The sequence below is a fragment of the Carassius carassius genome, chromosome 48 (assembly GCF_963082965.1).
Source record: "Carassius carassius chromosome 48, fCarCar2.1, whole genome shotgun sequence".
Lineage (NCBI taxonomy): Eukaryota > Metazoa > Chordata > Actinopteri > Cypriniformes > Cyprinidae > Carassius > Carassius carassius.
The window spans coordinates 5,622,195-5,647,832 of record NC_081802.1 but is presented as its reverse complement, the minus strand read 5'-3'; the positions used below and the strand labels follow the sequence as shown (position 1 = coordinate 5,647,832).

At 37.7% G+C, this 25,638-nt stretch overlaps 1 protein-coding gene across 1 annotated transcript; it reads left to right on the top strand.

Annotated features, from left to right (window-relative positions):
• The first annotated feature begins 1,236 nt into the window (after nucleotides 1-1,236).
• pth2rb (parathyroid hormone 2 receptor b) lies at nucleotides 1,237-24,694 on the top strand. Its single transcript, XM_059543265.1, has 13 exons — nucleotides 1,237-1,542; nucleotides 2,132-2,234; nucleotides 7,866-7,976; nucleotides 8,056-8,171; nucleotides 8,399-8,496; nucleotides 9,734-9,917; nucleotides 11,556-11,709; nucleotides 13,010-13,070; nucleotides 13,204-13,270; nucleotides 14,959-15,053; nucleotides 19,568-19,706; nucleotides 22,075-22,116; nucleotides 22,271-24,694. Exons 1-13 carry the CDS (start codon nucleotides 1,489-1,491, stop codon nucleotides 22,826-22,828), a joined length of 1,782 nt encoding a protein of 593 aa, XP_059399248.1. The 5' UTR covers nucleotides 1,237-1,488; the 3' UTR covers nucleotides 22,829-24,694.
• The last annotated feature ends 944 nt before the right edge of the window (nucleotides 24,695-25,638 follow it).

Here is a 25,638-nt window from a genome sequence, read left to right as displayed (position 1 = left end):
TTCAAATAAAACAAAGACAACATGGTGCTCTGCCCAGAATGCAGAGGAAGGTGCAAAATCCCAGCACAAGAGTCCCACAGAAAAGAGGATTTAAACAGAGACAGGCGAGGGAGACAGAGAGAGGGGAACTTTTTGAAGTTGTCATATTTTGAAAGTGGTCTGATAAGGCTCTTCACACTCCAGCTGCCTTCAGGGCAGAGTTCTCCTACTTACAAGACGGATCTAAAGTGGAAATAAATTCTGATGATGAATATGAAACCACATGAAGGACAAGATGAAAGAGGAGGACATAACAGAACGAGCGGATTGAATTGAATGGAATAGAAATAATTCTGGTGAGGGTAGTTTTGTCTTGAACAGAATAGAATAACCTCAGTGTTGCGAGGCGAAGAGAAGAGAAAGATGTCTGTTTGAGACAGATAGGCTAATCAATGTAGCTCAAATTAAATTGTCAAAAAAAGTGAAATTGCTGTATATTCTCTCATCTCTCAGACGAAGATGGATACAGAAAGAGATGCTGTTCACCTGTTGAACACCACTGATGGCACTGACACTGCTATAAAACCTTGCCCTATAATAAGACTTTATGTGGTCGGAATGTGTATCTCCCTCTAAAATGAATTACAGCTCACAAACACCCCCTCTGGATCATCTAAAATCAAAGTGAAAAAGAAAAGGACGTTATAGAAAGGCTTTTGTAAAGACTTCTTTAAAAAGCTTTGAAATGAATTGCAGTTGTGACTTCAGTTTAAATCAGGTCAATCCGGAGCATAACTGCGCTATTTCTACAGCTGTGGCTTTGACTCTCTCCTTCCTTCCACTGCAGGGATTCCCTGCCCACACATGCACCCAAATCAACTGTCTGGCAAATCTACTGAACGCTTCTTCATGTGAGGAACTTTGCGGGTGGTCTTTTGTTAACGCGCCAAAGCCCCATTGGGCACCGTTATCTGCGTTTCCAGCGCGCGAGAATGAGAAGATTCGATGTTGTGGCGGAATATAAAACTTGACGCTCTATAATTACCAGAAAGATAAAAGGTTTCGAATGGGTTATAACTTTGGAGATGAAAAATCATTTTCCGTGTTAATATAATTTTATTGTTAACACAATTTATATACATTTTCTCAAGTAAGCCTAACTCTTGATTTATTTATATTAAATGCAAGAAAAAATGACTGCTGAGTGCAGTTGTGATTATGTAAAGTTATTCATTTGAATTTTGCGTAGTCATTTGAAGAGTGGAGTGCGCAGATATGCACCATCTCTCTCGTTTCTGTGAAGGAGTATTTCTGCTGTAGGTGGTGGCATCAATTCACTTCGCTTTCAGCAGATGCTGAGTTCATTCTCCTGTGCAAATGGAGCTGGATATAATCACCGGAGGTGCAGAAAAGGCGCACACTGAGCTTTAGAAACACTGAGAAAACACCGAACACATCATCTGAGCGAATACAGTCAATTTACATACACAAGTATTTTAAACGTTCAAAATGTGGATTATAGTACTGTGGGTATTTTTCCTTGGTACTTCAGTCGAAGCACAGGTAAGCAGAATGAACAATTTGTTGCAATTTTTCATTCTCTTTGTTTGTATTTAAATTTGAAGTCCAAATTATTTGAACGTTTGACTTAATAACTCTTGACATATCTAAATGTTTAGCTTCCTACCAGGTTCACTGTGAAAACTAAAAATACAAAATGTTTCTTATCTTATTTAACTCTTAAAATCACGTTCAACATAGGTTCATTATCTTTTAATAATATCTATATTTTTGGCTTAGATAAACCAGTTGATTTAGATTTGACCTCTTAAATCATTTTAAGGCTAACATCAGCTGACCAACATTGTAAGGTCGTGTAAAGTCAGATGTTGTTTAATTTGGACATAATTGTATTAAATATTGTAGAAATTTTGGCATATTGCTAAATCTGATGCAAGCAAACATGCAAATCTCTTTTGATGATCTTCATGTTTTTCCAATTAACAATGAAGCTTGAAGGTCTGCTGGTGGCTTTAAATCTCCACGAGACCTCCAAATCATCTAATTGGATGGTTTCCAATTTCCTAATCAAGTCTAAAATAAGCATGTCAAACTGTCAGACAATCAATGACTCTGTATTTGTCTCGGGCAGCATGTGGACCCTGAAGTGGGATTAACAGCTCAGGAACAAGTTCTCCTGCTGTATGACATCAAACTGCAGTGCCTTCAGAACATCTCCGAACACAGTCCTGCTGGTAAGATCCCACCTGCGGATTCTGTTTGGTTCTCTGACCCTTTTTCCCTCTATTGGGATGATCAGTGCAGCCCGAGAGGATAGATCATTTGCATAACTGATAGAAATATGGGGAAATCAAGATGAAAGTGACTCACACTGAAACGCGTTATGTCATTAGTTCATTAGTTTCAAAGCCTTTTGCATGTGAATTCACATCTGACGCATAATCCGTGGAACAGAATGTGACATTCGAATCTGCTTAGAGGATTTATCTGTCAAAATCTGCCACCAGAGAGATCCAAGATCCATTTCAACTGAAGAATCTCACATCTTTGGTTGGTTAATGAATCATGTGGTTTCTGAGCTTGAATGTCTCTCGCTCCTGTCCAAGTGTCTTTGGTCACTCTGCTTTGTGGATTTATTTAGACACTGAATTACCTTACAGTCACGTACTGTCTATATCTGCCCACTCATATAAGCATCTCAACATATACAGTGGAGTCCAAATGATGGCACTAATGAAAATGTGTCTGCTTTGCATTTAATTTGATGCAGGATATTGATCTCGGCTGTGCTGGATCTGCCACTTTTCAAGTTGGCCTCGTTTAATTATAACAACTCCTGCAGGTTTAAAAATTAATGACAGTTTTCCATCTTAAGTGCAAGCTGGGTGTATGTTCTCAAAATGCTGGATTGGTAACCAAAGGGTTGTGGGTTTGAATCCCAGCAGAAGCAAGAATTCACAGGTGTAGGATTTACTTAATATTTTTCACTCATATTGCTATGAGTTCATAAATCCTTATCATTGAAATAAACATGACAATTTCAAGAAAAAAGACTGAAATAGGATTTTCTTGTAAAATCTACTCCAATAATAAAGGCTGCAGATATACTGGAACTTTTGAAGTGCAATTGCTTTCGGATGTGCCACAGCAAAAATGCTCCACTTATGTACATCCAATCCAATCTTTTTTACTCTGATGGGAGTTTGTGATGTCACAGATTAATGGTGTAGTGCGGCTTGTGAGTCACCCTGCTGTTTACAGAAGCTGAAGCACATGTATTGTTTTTTTTTTTGTTTGTTTTTTAATTTTCCTGCTTTTTCTTTTTCCTCATTTACACATGTTGGTCCTAGCATTAACCCTGTGTTAGCTGATTGTGCATCAATACCAAGTTAAGATTGCGAGAGGTTAACCTGCGTAATTCTGAATTAGGAATTTGAGGATGATTCAAGCACATGTGAATCATCACAGAAACAAGAAACTGTGTGATGGCTCCGCACATCGATTAATAAATAATTAGTGAGCTATAAAGGCTTCTGCAAATTGAGACACTTCCAGTCAACTGCACAGGATTATATGTACATAATCCGAGCTGGAATCTTGCTATTTCCTGCAGTTTATCCAACAAAACGTTATCAACTAATAATCTGGCACATGCCAGTGTAATATCCAACACAGATCAATATTTTCAAATCCAACAAGTACAAATGGCGTGATTTTGTGAATACAAAATACACTGATGTCAATGTGTTTGTGTAAAAATTAAATAATTTCAGAGAGCAAGAAATGTGAAGGGTGTTTGCTTTGCAAAACTCACCACCACAATGCTAGCAAGCAAACATTTGGTGTAAGATTTTCAACAGATATTGCTATGAAATTTCACAAATAATTACAAAGAAATGTCAAATAATTCTGAATCGATTGTGAAATGTTTAAGTAGAAGGATTTAAGTAGAAGTTTTTCTGTAAAACTTACTCCAATAATTTTTGGTTTATTTACAACTGGGTTCCAAAGCTACTTTTATACAACAGTTCAATAAACAAAAATTTAATGTTGATGAAATTATTATTGAGACATAACGATGACCGTGACGTTTCGTTGATTAAGTGTTTTTCACCAAATTTTTAAGAAAAATATTTTCCAAAAAAACTCATTAACCACGTTTACATGGACACTCTTTATTTCAACTGGAATGATTTCATGAATCCAAACATAGTGTTCACAAGAACACTAAATAATGCATTGATGTGCACGCTTATATGTCAGAAGCTTTACATTTAGATTTAATATTTTGACATGCGCACATTGCACAAATATAAAGAGTTTTCCACTGTGTGTAAATGCTAACCATCCTCATTTTCTTTGTTTTAAAAAGCGGACTTATTTATCTATTTTGGGTCCTTATTAAAAGACGACAGCATGAAGCTTTGTGCAATGATGCTTATATTAATTAAGCGTTAAAAACATATCTGCAAATGAGAGTTTTTTAACAAGCACTTGTGACACAACGTTATCCTGCACCACTTCACAGACGATGAGTGTAAAAGAGAATTTGAGATTGACACGACAGTCATTTATTATATTGAACAATGACAGCAGCTCGTTCAGTGCATCATGCACCATTGCGACATTTCTACATCGTTGCACATGCGCAAAACTTTCCAGTTTCGGTTTTCGATCCGATCAAATGGATTAGAAAAGGTTAATCCCACCCCTCTCAATCCGATTGAAATTTCAGTGGGTTTCTGGCATTTTTATTCCAATTGAGGTGATTACATGGAGCACTTTCATTCAGATTGGCCTTTTGAACCAATGTAAACCCACCTAAAAACTCAGTCAACACTTGTTCGAATTAATATTTGTAAAGATTTAGCTGAGGTTAGTGTCGCCACCTTTTGGCTTAACTATGAACCTTGCAGAAAGAAAAAACGTAGACAAGGGACAGCCTACCAAACTGAACAGACACAGTGCGGCTGGAATATTAACAACTTTTTTGAAACACTGAAGTACGCTAGAGTAAAAATTGTCTTTGAATGTTTGAGACTTCCGAATTGGTTTATAACTCAGAATTGCAAAGTGCACCAAACAGTAAAACTATTTGCACCATATCACAACTAGTGTGTCTATGATTATGAAATTGAATTGAGATAATATGATAACAGTTTGCAATATCAAGCTATCAAGCACCATAGCGGGCTGTTTTTGTACAGAAAAAATAACTGGAAGCGAATGACACTGAAAGCTTGCACATTTGCATTCGCTCTTATGCTAAAAATTAGGTGGATAAGTGCTCTTGAAACTACGCTCAGTTAATCATATTCTAATACCAGATTGCATTAACCGTATATCTTACACACGCCATTTTATTTCCTAACCCAATTATAAAGCTCCCACCAGATGTTATACATTTTTCAATCTCTAACCTGCTGTGAAGTAGCTTTTGTCTAAGGCTTATATCTCCAGTCATTTTCTTTTCATTTGGACATTTGTGCTGCTCTTCAAAGGCACGGTAAAAAAACAAAGGCTATACAAAAGAGCTCTTCTTTGTTTGACAACATTTGCTAATATTGGTTATTAGAGCTAATTAGAGTGTAGCTATTGTCATTTGCATCAAGTTGTCGAATGCTGAAAATTAATTTGCCATGGCAACTCTCAGAACATTCTCAGAATGTTCAAGATATTCTAAATATAATTTATCATCTGTGGGCTCTGATATCACAGTTCTGTATGTTTTATACATGGAGGTGAATTAAGGTTAGTTAAGACATTTTTCCTAGTCAACTTACTGGCAAAAAGTGACCCAATTTACCCAAATTCACCCTATGTGTATATATGTATGTATGAAAAAGAAAATATTCTCCGTCATACTGAAAATGGTTTGTTTATTAGGTCAGGACCTAAAAATCAATAAATGTTCAAGTGTGAAAGACAACATGGTGACATCTCAACCCAATGACCGATGGAATCTACAAATAGATATATACTGCACAGAAAAAGTTTGTTGATGCTCTTTCTTCCAACCGTCATCAGCAAACCAGCAGGTTGAATTGAGCTCTGCTGATTCATTCACTTTGTATAAAGTTTCTAAATAGCATCATGCACTTTTAGCAACACGAACCCTCTCCATTCAAGGAGCTGACCGGTTGGTGTGGTGCTCCCATACAGAGACTCTGCCCTTTTCACACATTGCTCTGCGGGGTTTATTCAATGGTTGACGGAATACTTGCACTTAGAACGAAGACTTACAAAGGCGCCGAATCAATGAGCCGTGAGGAAGATAAACTGCTCATGTCGCCATGGGCCTTGAGGATATTCCTTTCATGCTCACTTTGCAAGATTATAATTTATATTCTTCTTCATTTTCTTGAAATCTTCGAATGCATAGAAGTGTGATTTGTTTGATTAATAAAGCATCTTTTTTTGATATTGGAGCTTAGTTAGCGTGTGAAATGTGTAAAAATTGCTGAGGCAAATATGCTTTTATGCTTTGATGAAAGCATTGTTGTCGCAATTATAATGTCTGAGAGCACGAGATGTCAAGTCTCACTTAAGATGACCCTGTTACCGTCCGTCACTAAAGAAACTATAATTACATTAGACATTCCCTTAACAGTTTTAATTAGGTTCGTTTTGAATGAGAAACGGACCAGCAATGAAACATACCGAATTCATTTCTTCTGTTTGTTATACTATCCACAGTGTCATCTAGAATAGGGCCTTATATACAGATTACAGATTCGATTCCAATTCTCTTGCTTTTGTAAGGGCAGTGTTTCAGACAGATTTAAACTGTTGCTTTGTCTTTTTCTCAAGTTTAGTTGTGTTTACATTTTTTAGTCGACTCCAACAAATCATGCACCATTTGAAGATTTTTTAATGGACATTGTGAAAATAAAAAGAACTCGTTTTTGAAAATATGTTCATTTATGAATAATATAGCATAGCACACATAGCGCTATAGAGTTCAGATGATAACTCCTGGAAGAAGCTGATGAAATTATCTTAAATGATGATATACTCTCTGACTGCTGACAAATCTGAGCTGATATTGTTGAGATATTTCCAAAAAGCATGTGTGGTATCTGAGAATTGAGATTAAGAAGACAATGAAGGCATATTATGTATTAGTGCTGTCAAATGATTAATCGCGATTAATCACATCCAAAATAAATGTTTTTGCTTACAAAATATATGTGTATACTGTGTATATTTATTATGTATATATTAAATACACAAACATGCATGCATTTTCTTTTTATATTTACATACACATAAGTATGATTTATATTATATATAAATATTAATATTTGATATATAAACAAAACATATTTTTCTTAAATATATACATGCATATGTATGTATATAATAAATATACACAGTACACACATATATTATGTAAACAAAAACTTTTGTTTGGGATGCGATTAATCGCGATTAATCATTTGACAGCACTGATATGTATTATTTCTCTGTATATGTTAATTTATTTCTGATCTGCATTTCTCATCTTCTCTAGTTTGCTTGTTAATCTAGTCTAATGAACTTGGCATTGTATTGTATGAATATTTTGGCTCTTATAATAATAAAGGCATCTTCTATGCATAAGCGTAATTGTTATTATTACACACTTTTTATTATTTGGCAGTGGAATTGGATTTCTGTTCATTTTTTTGGATTTCTTCCTCAAAAGTTCTAAAAGCATTGTTAATGGAACCATTAATGAAATAAAGTTATTCAGGGGAACTGGAGCCAGAACCAGAATATAGCAGCAAAATTTGATCTCTGTTTAGTTTTACTGCTAGGAAAAAAATACATTACAGATTACATTTCCATAAAGTGTGATTGTGGTTTACACATTTTGTACACAGATGAGGTCTGTTCTCCAGGATGGGATGGGTTGGTTTGCTGGCCTCGAGGATCCCCAGGAACAGTCACCAAAATGCCGTGTCCCAGCTATGTGTATGACTTCAACCACAACGGTACTTGCAAAACTGATTTGATTTTCTGTTTCTTTACAGCAGCATCTAATCAAATTGTTCGGTTTCTTCATTTTCTTAGGATTTGTATACCGTCAGTGCAACTCGAATGGGTCGTGGGTATCGGTGGAGAACAGAACTTGGGTCAATTATTCAGACTGTCTGCGCTTCTTGGCTCCAGGCATTGAAAAAGGCAAAGTAAGTCCAATTAAGTGTCTTACAGACAAGTTTCAAAATCATTCAAGAGTTCCTTTTTGATAAAAACGGTCCAATGAGATGTAGTTGAGATGGTGTCTTTAAACACAGAGTCTTATCACAAGCCAAGCTGCTTATATAGATTCAAATGCCACTGGTTTATTAAGTGAAACGTTTTTGGAAATGTTTAGGATGTCGTTGAGATGACTCAAGTCTTGTTGTGTTTCCAGAGGGACTTTTTTGAGCGGCTGCACATCATGTACACAGTTGGCTACGCGGTGTCCTTCAGCTCGCTGCTGGTCGCCATTTTCATCATTGGATACTTTCGGTAATTGAACATCAGTTCCCAGCAGATTTTGGTCCCACACAGCAAGTTAAAGAAACATTAATAATTCTATATATTCATTATGAAGTTGCACAGCAAGCAAATAAAATGAACTTGTTCTGCACAAGTGGCTGCTGTTCTTAGGAGTCTCAGGTGTTCATCTTTAAAGACCTTGAGACATTAAATTAGCTGAAGAGTTCCCCATTGAGTTTCTGCTGTAACTGAATGACTAGTACTTTGCTTTTTCTAATTGTGAAGGATGTTACTGGGTCCACATTTATGTATAATCATTATGAGATATTTTTAAACAAACGTAGCAAAACTAATACCACAAATAATAATAATAATTACTTAATATTTATATTATTTATATTTATTTATACTTATATATTTATATTATATTTAAATAAAATAGAAAAAAAATATTCCGCAAGTTGACGAGGCAACATTTCTCATTTTGTTTGTAGTTTAAAGTTGAAGTAATAACAGAACTAAATGTAAATAAACTACAACTAAAAAGGAAAACTTGCAATTAAAATTACAAAAACACACAACAAAATTACAAAACATTATCCGAAATCAAAATATTAATAGTGTAACTATGATAGTATATTAATGATACTAAAATAACGCTAATATGAAGGTCAACTCAAAACTTTCTTGAAAACTTTTTTACCATAGTTGTTTTTTTATTTTTATTACTGTTCAAACATAATTTATGCATATGATATTATTTTATTGTTATAGACCTTTTTAGTCCCAGACGTTCAATCTTTAAATATAAAAATCTATCATAAAAGTATTAATTATTAAATTGATGATATAAACAGAGTGAAATAAACATAACATATTCCAATATTTTTTTTGCAAATATTTAATTTTAATTTCTAAAAAAAGAAAGAAAAATCCAGCACAACAAACAATTAATTAATTAGTTTGTTTATGTATGTATTTATTTATTTAGTTTATTTAGATTCCCAAGAAGACAACTATGTCAATTAAGAGTTTGAGATGAAATATGAGATATGTCAGTTGTGAACAGAAAATCTTTATTGGATGCAAAAAAAAAATTGCCTTTTCATTCCATAAATATTCAAAATTTCCAAAACCATCACAGAAAGAATGGTGAGTTGAAATGTGGCAGAAATTACAGTTATTCATGCCGGTTTGAAGGGGATAAAGGACGCAATTGACATGATTCCTGTGATTTAGCTGAAATGTTCTCACTTTTGTCTCCCAGGCGTCTCCACTGCACCAGAAACTACATTCACATGCACCTCTTTGTGTCTTTCATGCTGCGTGCGGTCAGCATCTTTGTCAAAGACAGAGTGGTATACGCTAATGGTGTGCTACAGGAGTACGACACCATGCTAATGGACAACATCAGCACCATCTCCATTTCCTCTCTGGACAAGACTCAGTATGTGAGTGCAGTGAATGAGCTACATTGATAAACCTGGCCAGGCTTAATGATTTGTAATTTTTTTCTCAGCTGAACTAGTTTTGGCTAAAATGACTTTAATTTCCTTTAGTTAACTTAAATTAAGTTAACTTTTCTCTCCATTGATATGGGTTGAGTGTTCTTTTGTCATCAATGATTTATTCATTCTTGCGCTGCACAGGCTTTATCTATAAATTGTAATGTTTGAAATGTATTAAAGACTACTCCATTGTGTTCAAGTGATTGAAATTGAACGTACATTGCTTTCAGTTTCCTTTAAGATGAAGGTAGAGGGCTTTCGGGACTAATGCAGCTAAATGAAGAGTGCAGCAAATGTGAAGGATGTTACTGGGTCCTTCACTTTGATCTTTTTTATCAACAGTAAACAAAATGCTAATTATTTGCATATCTAATTTATAATATATATTAAATTGTACAAGTTTTTTTTTTGGGGGGGGGGGTGTTAAATAACTTAAAAATATTGTTAGGTCATTGTTAATGTTTTAATGTGTTATTTTGTCAGCATATTTTCGGCAACAGTATGTTTTCATTAAGATAGTTAACTAATAACCACAATGCGTCTTTTTACGCCTTTGTTGTTGTTGATGAAATCGAAAAATGTTTCTTCAGTTAACATTGTTGCTAGTAATTTTGTTAGTGAAATTAAAGTTCAAAGTGTGGCCACATTTACCGCAAAATCCAGTCATTTCGATAGGAATGCACATGATTTCACATTAGGACGAAAGATTTCCTGGCACAAATTTTACAAGTTGTTGAAGCAAATTTGCTGTTTTTAATAATCTGCTTCATACATTGCTTCATTAACAATAATGTTTCGCTAGCATTATTTTGCTGAAGTTTTGCTAATGTGGCCAGACCTTAACAACAATAAATCGTAGTGACTATATCAATGACCATGTCTGTTCACGACGAAATTACAATTGTGACTTTTTTTTTATCTGAATTGAGATAAAAATTTGCAGTTGCAACTTATAAAGTCAGAATTGCAAGATATAAGGTAAGAAAATGCGAAATTGTATGCAGAATTTTTTCCTCTGTTTAGGATGCTAAAACTCACAATTTCTAGTTCATACCTAGCAAATCTAAGTTTATTTATCACAAATGTGAGCTTATATTTCACAGTTCCGAGTAATAGGTCAGAACTGGGGGATAAAAAATCTTTTATTTGTTTGTATTCAGTAGCAGAAACAAGATTCCATAATATACTGTAGAATTATTTGTATTCCCAGTGTTTTTTGATACATGACCAGTGTTTTTTAATGACACTCTACCAAGAGTTTCCGACAATTAAATATGTCTTTGTGGTGCACATTCATCTTGTAAATACATTCATTGCAACTAAAGTGCTGTGGTTGTGATTGCGATTATGTTCCTGTGGCTCAGTGGTAGAGCATTGTGTTAGCAGCGCAAAAAGTTTTGGGTTTGATTCCCAGGGAACACACATACTGGTAAAAAAAATAAAAATTATAGCATGAATGCACTGTAAATTGCTTTGGGATAAAAGCGTCTGCTAAATGCATTTAAATGTAAATGTGATTGACTGAATGCTCATGGTTTGAGAATTCTGATTGGCTGAAGCCAGCGTTGTTTGTACTTTCAGGTTGGGTGCAAGATCACAGTCCTATTCTTCATTTATTTCCTGGCAACTAACTACTACTGGATCCTAGTGGAGGGCCTGTACCTTCACAGTCTAATTTTCATGGCGTTCTTCTCCGACTCCAAATATCTTTGGGGTTTCACCCTCATAGGGTGGGGTAAGTGCACATGTTAAGATCAATCAGCCCTTGATTTTGTTTTTAAACGTTGTTTATTTTACCAGACGCAACCTTCCCAGTTTCACAGCTTGTTATGATAATTCTCATCTGAGGCTAGCGTTACATCTGCCTTCAAGAATCTCAGTCAAATCGTTTTGGTGCCCTTTGAGGCAGCAACACTTACTTGAAGCCTTATTTATTCATACTTTATGTTTTGATGCATAAGACTTGCCAGGCAAGCTAAACCTTTGAAGTGCAAATACTTTTGTCAAGGATCCCGCATTCTTAGATACTTTGTTAAAAGCCAGACGACAGAGAAGCCCAAACATGTTTGTCCTACTTTAAACAGACCAACAATGACATAAAAGCATGATAATGTGCATTACTTATTCATCTTCCGAACATATTAATGTGTAATCATAATCAAAAATGCATAATTAATGTTCCTAGCATCGATACGTTTGCAGTATAGTAACCACCTAATGAGGGTTACATTTTCATATTCAAGCACTTTGAAACATCAGATCAAAAACACATCGCTGGAACATGTTCGCTGAGGTCTGAGGCTCTATTGGCTTTTTCATAATTAATAAACTCTGTGTTTAGGGAGACACATCATAAATCAGTGCCCACTAGTGCTTACTCTCAGCGTGGTTTTTATAGCCAGATCATTTATATCTGAAAGTTGAAGTGTAGTTTTCTCAAAATTAAAATACTATCTCCATGAAATGCGCAGTGGCAGCCGCAGCTATAAATAAACCATCAGTATTTCCCTGCAAAGACTGTTTTTGTGATTAGCAATAGCCTGTGATATGAGAGGCTGTTCACAAGGTATATATATTTGTAATGATGTTTTTTTTATGATTTCATTTTTTCATTTTTAACATTAATATGTGTGTTATTATATATTTTTTTAGAATATTGCTGAAAAAACATTTAAGAATTGTATAAAAAAATGAAAAACAAAAAATGAGAAAAAAGCTTTTTTTAAATAGTGTGAATTTGGAGTGGAATGTTTTAGATTTTTTTGGACAATGGCAGGTAAGAGGAGTGATCAGAAACATTCAGTTTTGTTTGTGTCAACACAGAAAATATAGACTTTACATTTAATTTATGGCCAGGAGGCTCAAGGAGACTTTCAGGAAGCGTTTGACTTATCGGATCTCATCAGTTGAAAATCAAACAAACAGAAAATTGTGTTGTTCCGATGAGTTTGTGGCAAGTGACGGACATGCTTCTGTGCTTGTATGCTGCATTACAGTTGATAAATCTTGTCATTTTCTAATTTGTGTTACCGCAGGTGTTCCCGCTCTCTTTGTATCAACCTGGGCTGTCGTCAGGGCAACGCTGATGGATGTAAGGTGAGTTTCCCGTACGTGATCCAGATTCTCAGTAAGGGAAAAAAGTTGTACATTTATATACTGAGAGAGACACACAAGCTGTTCTATATATAAAATGTAATATAAGATTTCTGAAGATGTCTTTCTCTCAAAGGTGTTGGGAGTTGAGCGCTGGCAATATTAAATGGATTTACCAAGTTCCGATACTGACAGCAATTGGGGTAAGTTGGTTGGCAGTTTACGAACAAAAATGTAGTATTAAGTTTTTCATCTAATATTTAGATTTGATTATTATTTCTTTAATAGTTTTAGTTAACAATAACATACATTTCATGCATGGTATATGTTAATTGATAGTTATTAGTAAACATTTAAGTTGAATGCTTGATCTTGACAAATGCAGTCAACACTACAATTTACTTCCCGACATGCAGATGATGTCACTTCCTAAATGTAACAGTTTTAAGGAAGGTTACATTTCATGTATTGGTGAAAGACACACAAAAAGTTTTGGCCATTAAAATTTGTCAGTAATGAAGATGAATATGGTAAGAATGTAACTACGTAATAGATTGCAAACTTTTGTTGTAGTTTTTTTTTTAAGTTTTCTGAAATCTTCTGTTAAAATATGCAAATTAACCATTATCTAATTGAATATGCACCAATTTGAATGTCGAGACTTCTGCGATGGGACAAGCCCATAGAAACATTTGAGAAGTTTAAAACTAACTACTCATTTTGGGTTAATTGTATGTTGGATAATAGTTTATCTAATATATCTAACAGTTCTCATTGCAAAACATGGGACTGGTGCATCATGGGCCGCCAAATTGCACCGTATTGGTGTAAAGTGGCATCAAAGCAGTTACAGCTGTCTTCCCATTAACCCCGAAATCAACCCCATGCTCTGAACATGATACACACTGAAAGAGCTCGTCAAAGTCCTGTAATCCAGTGTGTCAAAGGGTCGATTTGGATAGCAGCGTGCTGTCGTTTCTTGACATGCACCGACTGAATGTGATTGACCAGTTAGCCTTTGCATGCATAAATTTATCTACTGGATGGGCAGACAGAGACATTATGCTCTTAATTATCGGCTTTGCTGAGCATAAGCGCTTCCCATAGTAATGGATCTCCCATTTCAAGAACATCTGGACCGTTGCGCACCAGGAGAGCTGTAATTATGCGACAGAAATGCAAATGTTTTTCCGTCCTGGCTGCTTGTCAGCAAAACATATAAATTAGTACTTAACACACCTGGATGAATTTGCGCACAAGCGCTCATGACTAACAATTTCTACGGTTTATTGATTTTGATGTCTAAACAGAGTAAAGCAGAATATGTAAACCTGCTGAAACTTTTCAAGGCTCATATGCGACAAAAGCTCATCACACATTGACAGACTAATTCCCGAGCGTAAAAATATAAGCAGAATGAAATTTTTATTTTTAAAAAATAGTTAAACTACGGAACTTTTTGCATTTTTTCTTACTCACTAGTTTGTTAAAATTATCCAAGGAATTTTGTATTTTTTTTTTATTTCCGCCACATCTCAATTAATGTCAATGGAAACAATATTTTAAATACTTTTTGGAATTTTTTTTTTCTTGACTTACTTATGGTTATTTCATAGCTGTCCCTAAACACACACAATGAAATAATATTTTTACACTTTTTGCCCAATTTGACAAAAAAACAGCTTGACTGGGAAATGACACAACTATTTAAAAAAAGTCATTTTCATAAGCAATATTTACCTATTTGTTTTCTTCATCTATTTTCTGATGATGATGATATTATAAAAATATATTTTAAAACATGTATTCATTTTTATTTTACATCTTTATCGAATGTGTTTGACCCTTTAGACGAATGAATTTTAAATGAATCACTTCTTCTTTTTTGCAGCTGAATTTTATTCTGTTCGTAAATATCGTTCGAGTTCTGGCCACGAAGATCCGAGAAACGAATGCGGGGCGCTACGACACGCGTAAACAGTGCAGGTGAGTGCATGAAATTATTGTTATGCTGGTAGATGACCTCATATGAGGATCTATACTGCATGATACTAGACTTGAGATTGTTTTTGACCAGTGACAAATTAAACGCAAAAATCCAATACTTGTCGTTTTTGATGGCACCTGATTCCACGAGCCCAATAGAACAGGTGTTACTTTATAATATATGAAAATAGGTTCATAGCAGCCTGTGCCTTGACTGGATTCTGTTTGCCTGTGTCCTTGAGACTGTTTTCGGCACAGTGGAGTGATTGGACATCACTGCTGATATATCCAGGAGAGGACTGTCATTTTCCAGAGGGTGGAAAAGCTTTGAAAGGCTGAGTGAGAGAAACAGAGAGAGACTTTTAAAACTCTTTTATTTACAAACAGTTATAAATATACATATAGATACATAGGCTATATATACACATATGCATAAAAATCAATTCCATTACCTCTGTCTTCACAGGGTTGACATAAAATACTTTCAGTACCTCACAAAAAAAAAGGAGTCAATGTCATTTATTAATTCATAGAACTTACTCTCCAAAACTTTTTTTTTTTTTTTACCAAAGCCTTAAACATTTGTAAAGATTCATTATTCTCATTAAGGAGTGTTTCATTATTCCTTGTCAGGAAAACTGCCATTTCAGATTTATGAGAGAAAAAAAATGTTAACTATTTTATTCTTGTTCAATACACTATATTTTTGTCCAAAGACAAAGACTATTTGTAAAGACAAAACCAAATTTATGGCTAAACTTCCTTAATAGATATATCATATATCCTAAATCATGTGGGTAGTATTAGAGCTGCTGCTGAGTGTTTTAAACCTGCAGGGGTTTGATAACCTTGAGAGAAATTTAATCCAGGCAATGAGCGCTATTAAAGATTTTATGGATGAACGGACACTGTCACATTTTACTCTTAATGAGAGTCGGACTTATGCTCTGAACTTAAAGTAATTAAAAGATTTCCATGGGATTTGAGCTCAGTGCAGGGCTCCTCTGCTTCTGTGACACTTTATTTGAGGATCTAAAAAATGGCAGAAATGCTGCCAACTCAAAACTTAACTCTGCTTTTCTCATTTTCTGGCCTGAAATGTAATAATCAGCCTTTAGAGAGATGTTGAGTCTCACTCTCAGTGGCTCGCTCTCATTTCAATTTCAGTCTCTCAGCAGCGAGACAGAGGCATTTTTTCATCACTTTTGCTTGGTGTGAAGTCTAAAACCATGATATTTTTGGTGTCTCATGTGAATACCATGGTATATTTCAAAGTACCATAGTATAGCAATTACTTTGCATGGTAAGGTTGAAAATAGTGATGGGAAATGTGTTGTGGTTTTGGTGTCCGCTTGACCACTTATGAAACCACTACATTGTTTTTGTGGGTGGTTGCTAGGGTGTTCTGAATGGTTTATAGTGTGTTCTGGTGGGTTTTTAGAGTGTTGTAGGTGGTTTCTATGGTGTTCTGGTAGTTTTTAGGGTGTTCTGAGTGGCTGGTTCAGTGTTCTTGGTGGTTTTTAGGGTGTTCTGAGTGGATGCTATGGTGTTCTGAGTAGTTTTGGGGTGTTCTGAGTGGATGCTATGGTGTTCTGAGTAGTTTTGGGGTGTTCTGAGTGGTTGCTATGGTGTTCTGAGTAGTTTTGGGGTGTTCTGAGTGGATGTGGATGCTATGGTGTTCTGAGTAGTTTTGGGGTGTTCTGAGTGGATGCTATGGTGTTCTGAGTAGCTTTTGGGGTGTTCTGAGTGGATGCTATGATGTTCGGAGTAGTTTTGGGGTGTTCTGAGTGGATGCTATGGTGTTCTGAGTAGTTTTGGGGTGTTCTGAGTGGATGCTATGGTGTTCTGAGTAGTTTTGGGGTTTTCTGAGTGGATGTGGATGCTATGGTTTTCTGAGTAGTTTTGGGGTGTTCTGAGTGGATGCTATGTTGTTCTGAGTAGTTTTGGGGTGTTCTGAGTGGATGCTATGGTGTTCTGAGTAGTTTTGGGGTGTTCTGAGTGGATGTGGTTGCTATGGTTTTCTGAGTAGTTTTGGGGTGTTCTGAGTGGATGCTATGGTGTTCTGAGTAGCTTTTGGGGTGTTCTGAGTGGATGCTAAGGGTGTTCGGAGTAGTTTTGGGGTGTTCTGAGTGGATGCTATGGTGTTCTGAGTAGTTTTGGGGTGTTCTGAGTGGATGTGGATGCTCTGGTTTTCTGAGTAGTTTTGGGGTGTTCTGAGTGGATGTGGATGCTATGGTGTTCTGAGTAGTCTTGGGGTGTTCTGAGTGGATGCTTAGGTGTTCTGCGTAGCTTTTGGGGTGATCTGAGTGGATGCTATGATGTTCGGAGTAGTTTTGGGGTGTTCTGAGTGGATGCTATGGTGTTCTGAGTAGTTTTGGGGTGTTCTGAGTGGATGCTATGGTGTTCTGAGTAGTTTTGGGGTGTTCTGAGTGGATGTGGATGCTATGGTTTTCTGAGTAGTTTTGGGGTGTTCTGAGTGGATGCTATGTTGTTCTGAGTAGTTTTGGGGTGTTCTGAGTGGATGCCATGGTGTTCTGAGTAGTTTTGGGGTGTTCTGAGTGGATGTGGATGCTATGGTTTTCTGAGTAGTTTTGGGGTGTTCTGAGTGGATGCTATGGTGTTCTGAGTAGCTAATGGGGTGTTCTGAGTGGATGCTATGGTGTTCTGAGTAGTTTGGGGTGTTCTGAGTGGATGCTATGGTGTTCTGAGTAGTTTTGGGGTGTTCTGAGTGGATGCTATGGTGTTCGGAGTAGCTTTTGGGGTGTTCTGAGTGGATGCTACGATGTTCGGAGTAGTTTTGGGGTGTTCTGAGTGGATGCTATGGTGTTCTGAGTAGTTTTGGGGTGTTCTGAGTGGATGCTATGGTGTTCTGAGTAGTTTTGGAGTGTTCTGAGTGGCTGCTATGGTGTTCTGAGTAGTTCTGGGGTGTTCTGAGTGGCTGTTATGGTGTTCTGAGTAGTTTGGGGTGTTCTGAGTGGATGCTATGGTGTTCTGAGTAGTTTGGGGTGTTCTGAGTGGATGCTATGGTGTTCTGAGTAGTTTTGGGGTGTTCTGAGTGGATGCTATGGTGTTCGGAGTAGCTTTTGGGGTGTTCTGAGTGGATGCTACGATGTTCGGAGTAGTTTTGGGGTGTTCTGAGTGGATGCTATGGTGTTCTGAGTAGTTTTGGGGTGTTCTGAGTGGATGTGGATGCTATGGTTTTCTGAGTAGTTTTGGGGTGTTCTGAGTGGATGCTATGTTGTTCTGAGTAGTTTTGGGGTGTTCTGAGTGGATGCTATGGTGTTCTGAGTAGTTTTGGGGTGTTCTTAGTGGATGTGGATGCTATGGTTTTCTGAGTAGTTTTGGGGTGTTCTGAGTGGATGCTATGGTGTTCTGAGTAGCTTTTGGGGTGTTCTGAGTGGATGCTAGGGTGTTCGGAGTAGCTTTGGGGTGTTCTGAGTGGATGCTATGGTGTTCTGAGTAGTTTTGGGGTGTTCTGAGTGGATGTGGATGCTATGGTTTTCTGAGTAGTTTTGGGGTGTTCTGAGTGGATGCTATGGTGTTCTGAGTAGTTTTGGGGTGTTCTGAGTGGATGCTATGGTGTTCTGAGTAGCTATTGGGGTGTTCTGAGTGGATGCTATGGTGTTCTGAGTAGTTTTGGGGTGTTCTGAGTGCATGCTATGGTGTTCTGGGTAGTTTTGGGGTGTTCTGAGTGGATGCTATGGTGTTCTGAGTAGTTTTGGGGTGTTCTGAGTGGATGCTATGGTGTTCTGAGTAGTTTTGGGGTGTTCTGAGTGGATGCTATGGTGTTCTGAGTAGTTTTGGGGTGTTCTGAGTGGATGCTATGTTGTTCTGAGTAGTTTTGGGGTGTTCTGAGCGGATGCTATGGTGTTCTGAGTAGTTTTGGGGTGTTCTGAGCGGATGCTATGGTGTTCTGAGTAGTTTGGGGTGTTCTGAGTGGATGCTATAGTGTTCTGAGTAGTTTTTGGAGTGTTCTGAGTGGTTTCTCTGGTGTACTGGGTGGTATTTAGGTTATTCTACAAGGTTCCTATAGTGTTCTATGTGGTTGAAATGGTGTTCTAAGTGTGTTTTATTTAGGAGTTTCTCAGTTGTTTATAGGGAGTTCTGAGTGTTTTTTAAGGGAGCCTGAGTAATTTCTAGGGTGTTCTGAGTGGTTGGTATGGTGTTCTGGCTGGTATTGATGTATGCAATGTAAAGTGTTCTGAGTGGTTTCACTGGTGTTCTGGTGGTTTTTGTGGTGTTCTGGGTAGTTAGTTTGGTGGTTTGGGGTTGTTTCTAGGGTGTTTTGAGTGGCTGCTATGGTGTTCTAGGCAGTTGTTTTGGGGGGTTGCTAGGTAAAAAAAATCCATTGCTAATTGCTTAATTCTCAACAAACCTTACAATTTGAAGCAGCCTGTTTGTTAGAGCCACGTGTTACTTATTTCTTTATATAGATGTGGATTTAATTATTGTGAATAAAGTGTGATATAAAATGTAAATATTTATAGACAGAAAATGTATATGTGTGTGTACAGGAAGCTGGCAAAGTCCACATTGGTTCTGGTTCTGGTTTTCGGTGTCCACTACATCGTGTTTGTGGGAATGCCGCACACATTCACAGGTGTCGGCTGGGAGCTCCGCATGTACTGTGAACTCTTCTTCAACTCATTCCAGGTGACTTAATGTTTCCCCTCTCAATAAATACTCACTGTGATAACATTTAGTAAAATGATGTGTTGCTTTGCATTTCGGTTTAATTTGCTCTGCCAGCTTCATAAATAACTGTGCTTTCATTTTTCGAAAGCATTTTGCAGCTTATCTGTAGACGATGGGAAATGAATAACAGCACATGGAATAAATTATGGGAGATACAGTAATAAAAAAACTAAACAATTTATGAAGTAATTGAATAGATAAAAAAAAAACTAAATTAAAATTAAAAGTTTGTCCTGAGGTGCATTGAAGCTTTTTGGCCCTTGGCTTTCTGTCTTGACATGTGAAATAAAAATTCAAATAAAATTAAAATTCAAAATTGGTGCTGAGTTTCATCAAAAGCTTTTACTTTTGTTGGTTTTCAGTTAAAATAAATTAAATTAAAACAAATTAGAAATTGGTGCTTAGATGAATCAGAAGTTTTCTTCTTTGATATTGTGCCTTTACTCTGAAAAGTAAAGTTAAAAAGTTAAAGTTAAAATACATTTAAAAAAAAATCATTTACATTAAAAGTCAATGCTGGTGTGTGTTAGAAGCTATTCTTTGTTTTTCTGTCTTTCCTGTGAAATTTAAGTTACTTTGAAATAAAAGCTTTAAATAAATAAAGTGAAATGTTAAAATAAATCAATTATGTCTACTACCTCTGTGTTCGTCTGTGAGGCTTATGAAGCCAGCGTTTGATGAGGTGCAGGTGTGGCCGCTCAGCCCGTGATGAGCAGGTGCAGGTGTGCCTCCTTTGTTTCCAGGGCGACGCTGGCGAGAGCTCGGGACACGTGTCACGGGCCATCCATTGTAGAGTGGCGTGGTCAGTGACCAGGGTGAACTGGTGGCCGAGGAGGTAATAGTGGAGCTCCAGAACCGCCCACTTGATGGCCAATGCCTCCCTCTCGACGGTCGCCAGCCCCAGTTACCTGTTGGAAGAGGTCAAAGTAGAGTTTAGGGTTATGATGGGATGACTCACCCTCTCTGGGGCTGTCCGAGGCCAGCAGCACGGGACGCCGTCGGGGCTTCTTCGCCGCCTTCTGCTGTTGGCGGTTCCCGGTGGGGCTGGCAGGCTGGCTGGTGGTGGCAAGTAGGCGGTCGAATCCTGGCCAATCCCTCCCGACGAGGACCGAGACTGGCAGGTCCCTGATGATCCCGACTTCTACCGTCCAGGATCCGGGTGGCGCCGTGATGGTGACGCGCCGCGATGGCTCTTCCCTGGTGTCGCCGTGGATGCAAGTGATGGGCAGCCGGGCTTTGGGTTCGGGCCGTGGTGGAAGGGCGGTTGGCCTGACGAGGGTGATTGCACTGGCAGAGTCCAGGAGGGCGAGGAACGGCCGGCCATTTATCCTCACTTCCGCCCACGGGGCCTGTTTCGGAGTTTCTGTGTGTACAGCACAGCCTGCCAGCCAAGCCCGTCCAGGGGTGTGGGGTGCTTTGGTGGGCATGGGCTCGTCCTTTGGGCCGGGAACCGCCGGCCTGCTTCCTGGTCGCTGGGTGCCCTCCGGCGTGCGTCGCTCCTGGACCACTCTCCGGGGAAAGGGCGGCGCTCGCTCCCCAACCTCCCGGTGTTAGGTGGCCTTCGCCAGCTCGATGGCCTCCACCAGCCTGCGACGTTGGTGGGGTTCCGCATGTCGACTACGCGTTCCGCTACCTGGTTTACGGTGGGTCTCCCGGCCAGTAGGCAGTGTTGGGCGGGGCAAGAGATCTGTGACTTGAGAACGGGCCGGCCACCGTGGGTTGTAGGACCAGTCGTGGAAGAGTTGGGCAGCGCTAATGGGCGATAATCCAACCTGTCCTAAGTCCTCTTTTTTCAGATCCTCATATGAACCGCTCGGGGGTAAGCATAAAGTACGCCCGCTGCGCCTTTCCTGTCAACATCGGCGTCACGGTCCACGCCCACTCAGGGCCACGCCTCCTGGGCAGCGATCGTCTCAAACATCTGGAGGAACTTTTCGACGTCATCATGTGCAGTCATCTTGGAGCTAAGCTGTACGGCCTGAGCAAGGGGGTCAGGTAGCAGAGTTCGCGGGGTACAGCGGCCATGCTGAGTTCGACGAGCTCGCGTTCAGTTTCCCCTTGTCGAGAGGCCATGTGCTCCATGATCTGCTGCTGGCGGATGCTCACCTCGGTGAGGTGCTTGAGCAGGTCTTCCATCTTTTTGTTGAAAATTGGGGGGAAATATAATGCATATATATTTAATATTAAATCAAACCAGAAATGAAAGGTTAAAAAAAGAAGAAAAGAGCAAAATAAACTTTCTTTCACTTGTGATATTATATTGTGTGTGTTGTGGAGGTTTTCTGTCCACTTGTCCTTCTCACAGGTGTTTGTTGCTCTCTTTCAGGGATTTTTTGTGTCCTTTATCTACTGCTTCTGCAACGGAGAGGTAAGTGTGGGCGGAACAGCATTCATATTTCAAATACTGCCACTTCAGAAAAGTTCACATTGAAAGTGATTATTCATTTTCTCTCAACCTTTCAAAGGTTTTGTAGAAAGTCAGCGCACACCATTCATTTTTGATCTTCATTGTTCTCTCCCAGGTCCAGACAGAAATCCGGAAGACCTGGCTCCGCTGGACACTTGCATTTGACTGGAAAGGTCCTGTTGTTTTGGCCAACTACCGCTATGGGACGGTCCTGAACAGCAGCGGTTCCAGCGTCCAGTTCCAGATGACCTCTGTGACCCGTAGTTCTGCTCTCCTCACCAGCAGGGTGTACCGCTGCGCCGCTCGGTCCAGCATCGGCTCGCTCGTACACAGCTCGCAAATACACACCACCCTGCCTGGATACGTCTTCAGCAACTCAGACATCGAGAGCCTACCGCCTTCCATTCCAGAAGAAATCGAAGAGGAGGCCAAACACATCGATGACATCACGCTCAAAGCCGTTAACCACATCGCTGTACGACAGGAAGCCCTCAGCATCTGTTTCGAAGAGAGCGGACAAAGCTCATCCAACACAGATTCTGATGATGTCAGATGTCGTCCTGATGACATCACCACTTCCGAAATCTTCAAGTGCACTGATAAAATATCGTTGAAGGAGTCTTCATCGGTGGGGTACAACAGTTTGGATCAAGAGGACGAGGAAGTACTTTAAAATGTGAATTGCTGTTTGCAACTCGTTTTACTTCTTAAATGCAACAATATTTACAGTTGAAACAGGATGTTCGATTTTATTCTTTGGGGATTGATTGGAATGTAAAAATTTGGAGTTATATACCAGAATGGAGTTAAATTTGCTAAAATAGTGCCTAAATAGCTGTTTGGCTATTTGTTAGCGTTATCCAATAATGCTAAGTGATAAAGGTCTAAGTGAAAATGGCGTAAAAAGAAATTCACCTTGGAGGAAAGTAAGTATTAATCAAAGAATAAATAAAAAAATTTTTTTTGGAATGACATGCACTGATTCACAATAAGACTGAAAGTGTGTCTTAAAGGAATATTTCACCCAAAAATGTTAATTTGCTGAAAGTTTACTCACCCTCAAGATGTAGATGAGTTTGCTTCTTCATCAGATTTGGAGAAATGTAGCATTTCATCATTTGCTCACCAATGGATGCTCCTCAGTGAATGGGTGCCATCAGAATGAGAGTCCAGACAGCTGATAAAAACATCACAATAATCCACAAGTAATCCACATGACTACAGACCATCAGTTAACATCTTGTAAAGCAAAAAGCTGTCTGTAAGAAACAAATCCATGATGTTTTTAAATAAAGAAATATTCTCCATAATATTATTTTTTCCAGTGAAACTATTCCTTTAAGAAAAGTAAATGGGGTCTGTTTTGACTTCATGTTGACTTGTAAAATTATTTTCGAGTCAAATAAAGAGGCCATACGTATTGTATGATGCATGAAAACAAATATTTGGTTGGGATCATCAGGTTTCACTCATTATAAACCTTGGAGAAAGATTTTTTAAATTTGCACTTTTTTTTGCTGGAAATTAGCACCATCGCACTGCCGTATAAGATTGTTAACATCGTTAAGTTTGGTGTAAATATTTCCTTTACCAAGTGTCAAGCTGTGTCATTTTTTGGGAACAAATGATGTTGTTCTGTGAAATCAAACAGCAGGCTCATTCATGAAACACAAGCTAAATTAATTTCTGCGTAAATAGTTCGTAAAACATGTTCTTATGTAAATGCTGTCTGTTCTGTTACAGTTTATGCAAGAATGGTTTTACAAATCGTTTAAACAAATTTCTTCTGCTTGTGTTTTATGTCTGTAAAATTGTTCGCAAAACCATCTGTGCGTAAAATGTCATGCTGTTTTTTTACACAAAATATTAATTCCGCTCGTGTTTCACGAATGCGACCCAATGTTCAGAGTTCTGCTGTGATTTAAGTATTTGATTACGCCTTTAGCAAAAAAAATCAGTTGGACGTTGCTTGGCATGAATGTTTTGATTGCACAAATTTTACATCAAGCTATTTTTCTACTGTGATTTATCAGTAAATGTTTTTCTCAAATTGTTTTAAATGTATTGTGCATTGATGTGTCATTCAACACACTTAAAAGTATGTGAAACAAACAATAAAAATGTTACAACATGTTACATCTGAATACCTACAAACATTACTGAAGAAAGGCTGATAAATTTGACAACACTTGGATCTTCGTACGCCTCCTAGTGAATAGCTGAATATCTGAATTAAGTCGAAAGCCATCCTTAATAGACTGAAGTGTTTACCCTTGGTTTCCCCAGGGCGCTCTTAATGTGTCTTGCTTCCGAGTTTAAATTGAATGCACAGCCATTTGAGGCCCTGTGGGAGTCGTGTTATTTCTTCATACTGTGATAACAGTTACATAACCTTTCTCAACAGGACTCCTGTTCAATCACACAGAAATATAGATTTTTAGAAAAAAAATCTACAAATCCACAAATGCAATATGCATATATGAGAAGATGTAATAGATATGAACATACATTTTGATCATTTCACAGGCCAGAAAGAACAAATGATAACTCTGCAATGATAGCCAGTTGAGATTTTTCCTGCTCCTGAGATTTTCCAAAAAAATCTCATGGCATTGTAATGAATGTTTCAAACTGTGCTCAGAAGTGCGAGATTTAATATGAAGTCATTTCATGTTGATTCAGATGAGGTCTCAATAATGTCTCAAACTGTGCTTAGAAGTCAAAACAATTCTCGACCAATCCTTGCAAATTATCTAAGTAATGCTATACATTTGAATGTTTATTTCATTAAATATATATATATATGAAAAATCTAAGAAACTGGAAACTTTTGAAAAACTCTCAACTGGCTTCTCATCTCAGTGTTATTTGAGATTTATACATCATCTGAAAGCTGAATAAATAAGCTTTCCATTAATGTATGGTTTGTTAGGATAGGACCCAGATACAACTATTTAATAATCTGGACCGTGAGAGTGCAAAAAATAAAATATTAAGGAAATCGCCTTTAAAGTTGTCCAAATGAAGGTCTTAGCAATGCATATTACTAATCAAAATGTTTTAAGTTTTAATATATTTACAGTAGGACATTTACAAAATATCTTCATGGAACATGATCTTTACATAATATCCTAATGATTTTTGGCATAAAAGAAAAATCTGTAATTTTGACCCATGCAAAATATTTTTGGCTATTGCTACAAATATATCCCAGAGATTTAAGACTGGTTTTGTGTTCCAGGGACACATTTTATGTTACTTATTTTTTTTTATTTTATTTTTTTTACATTTTTGCTATAATGTCAACAATTGTCTCATTTTATGTCTCTTATTTCTCTTGGGAATTGTACAGGTCATACTTCATCGAAACAATTCCACTATCTCTCCTTTTGGAGATCATATGCATTTGAATTTCATTTAGATCAGTTGGTGGCAGACATTCTTGACTAAACTGCAAAAATCAAACCACATCCTACCAATTTT

Coding starts and splice junctions, on each gene's coding strand:
- pth2rb (XM_059543265.1), top strand. CDS start 1,489: ATGTGGATTATAGTACTGTGGGTATTTTTCCTTGGTACTTCAGTCGAA. Junction 13,071..13,203: donor GCAACGCTGATGGATGTAAG/GTGAGTTTCCCG, acceptor TTTCTCTCAAAG/GTGTTGGGAGTTGAGCGCTG. Junction 13,271..14,958: donor CGATACTGACAGCAATTGGG/GTAAGTTGGTTG, acceptor TCTTTTTTGCAG/CTGAATTTTATTCTGTTCGT.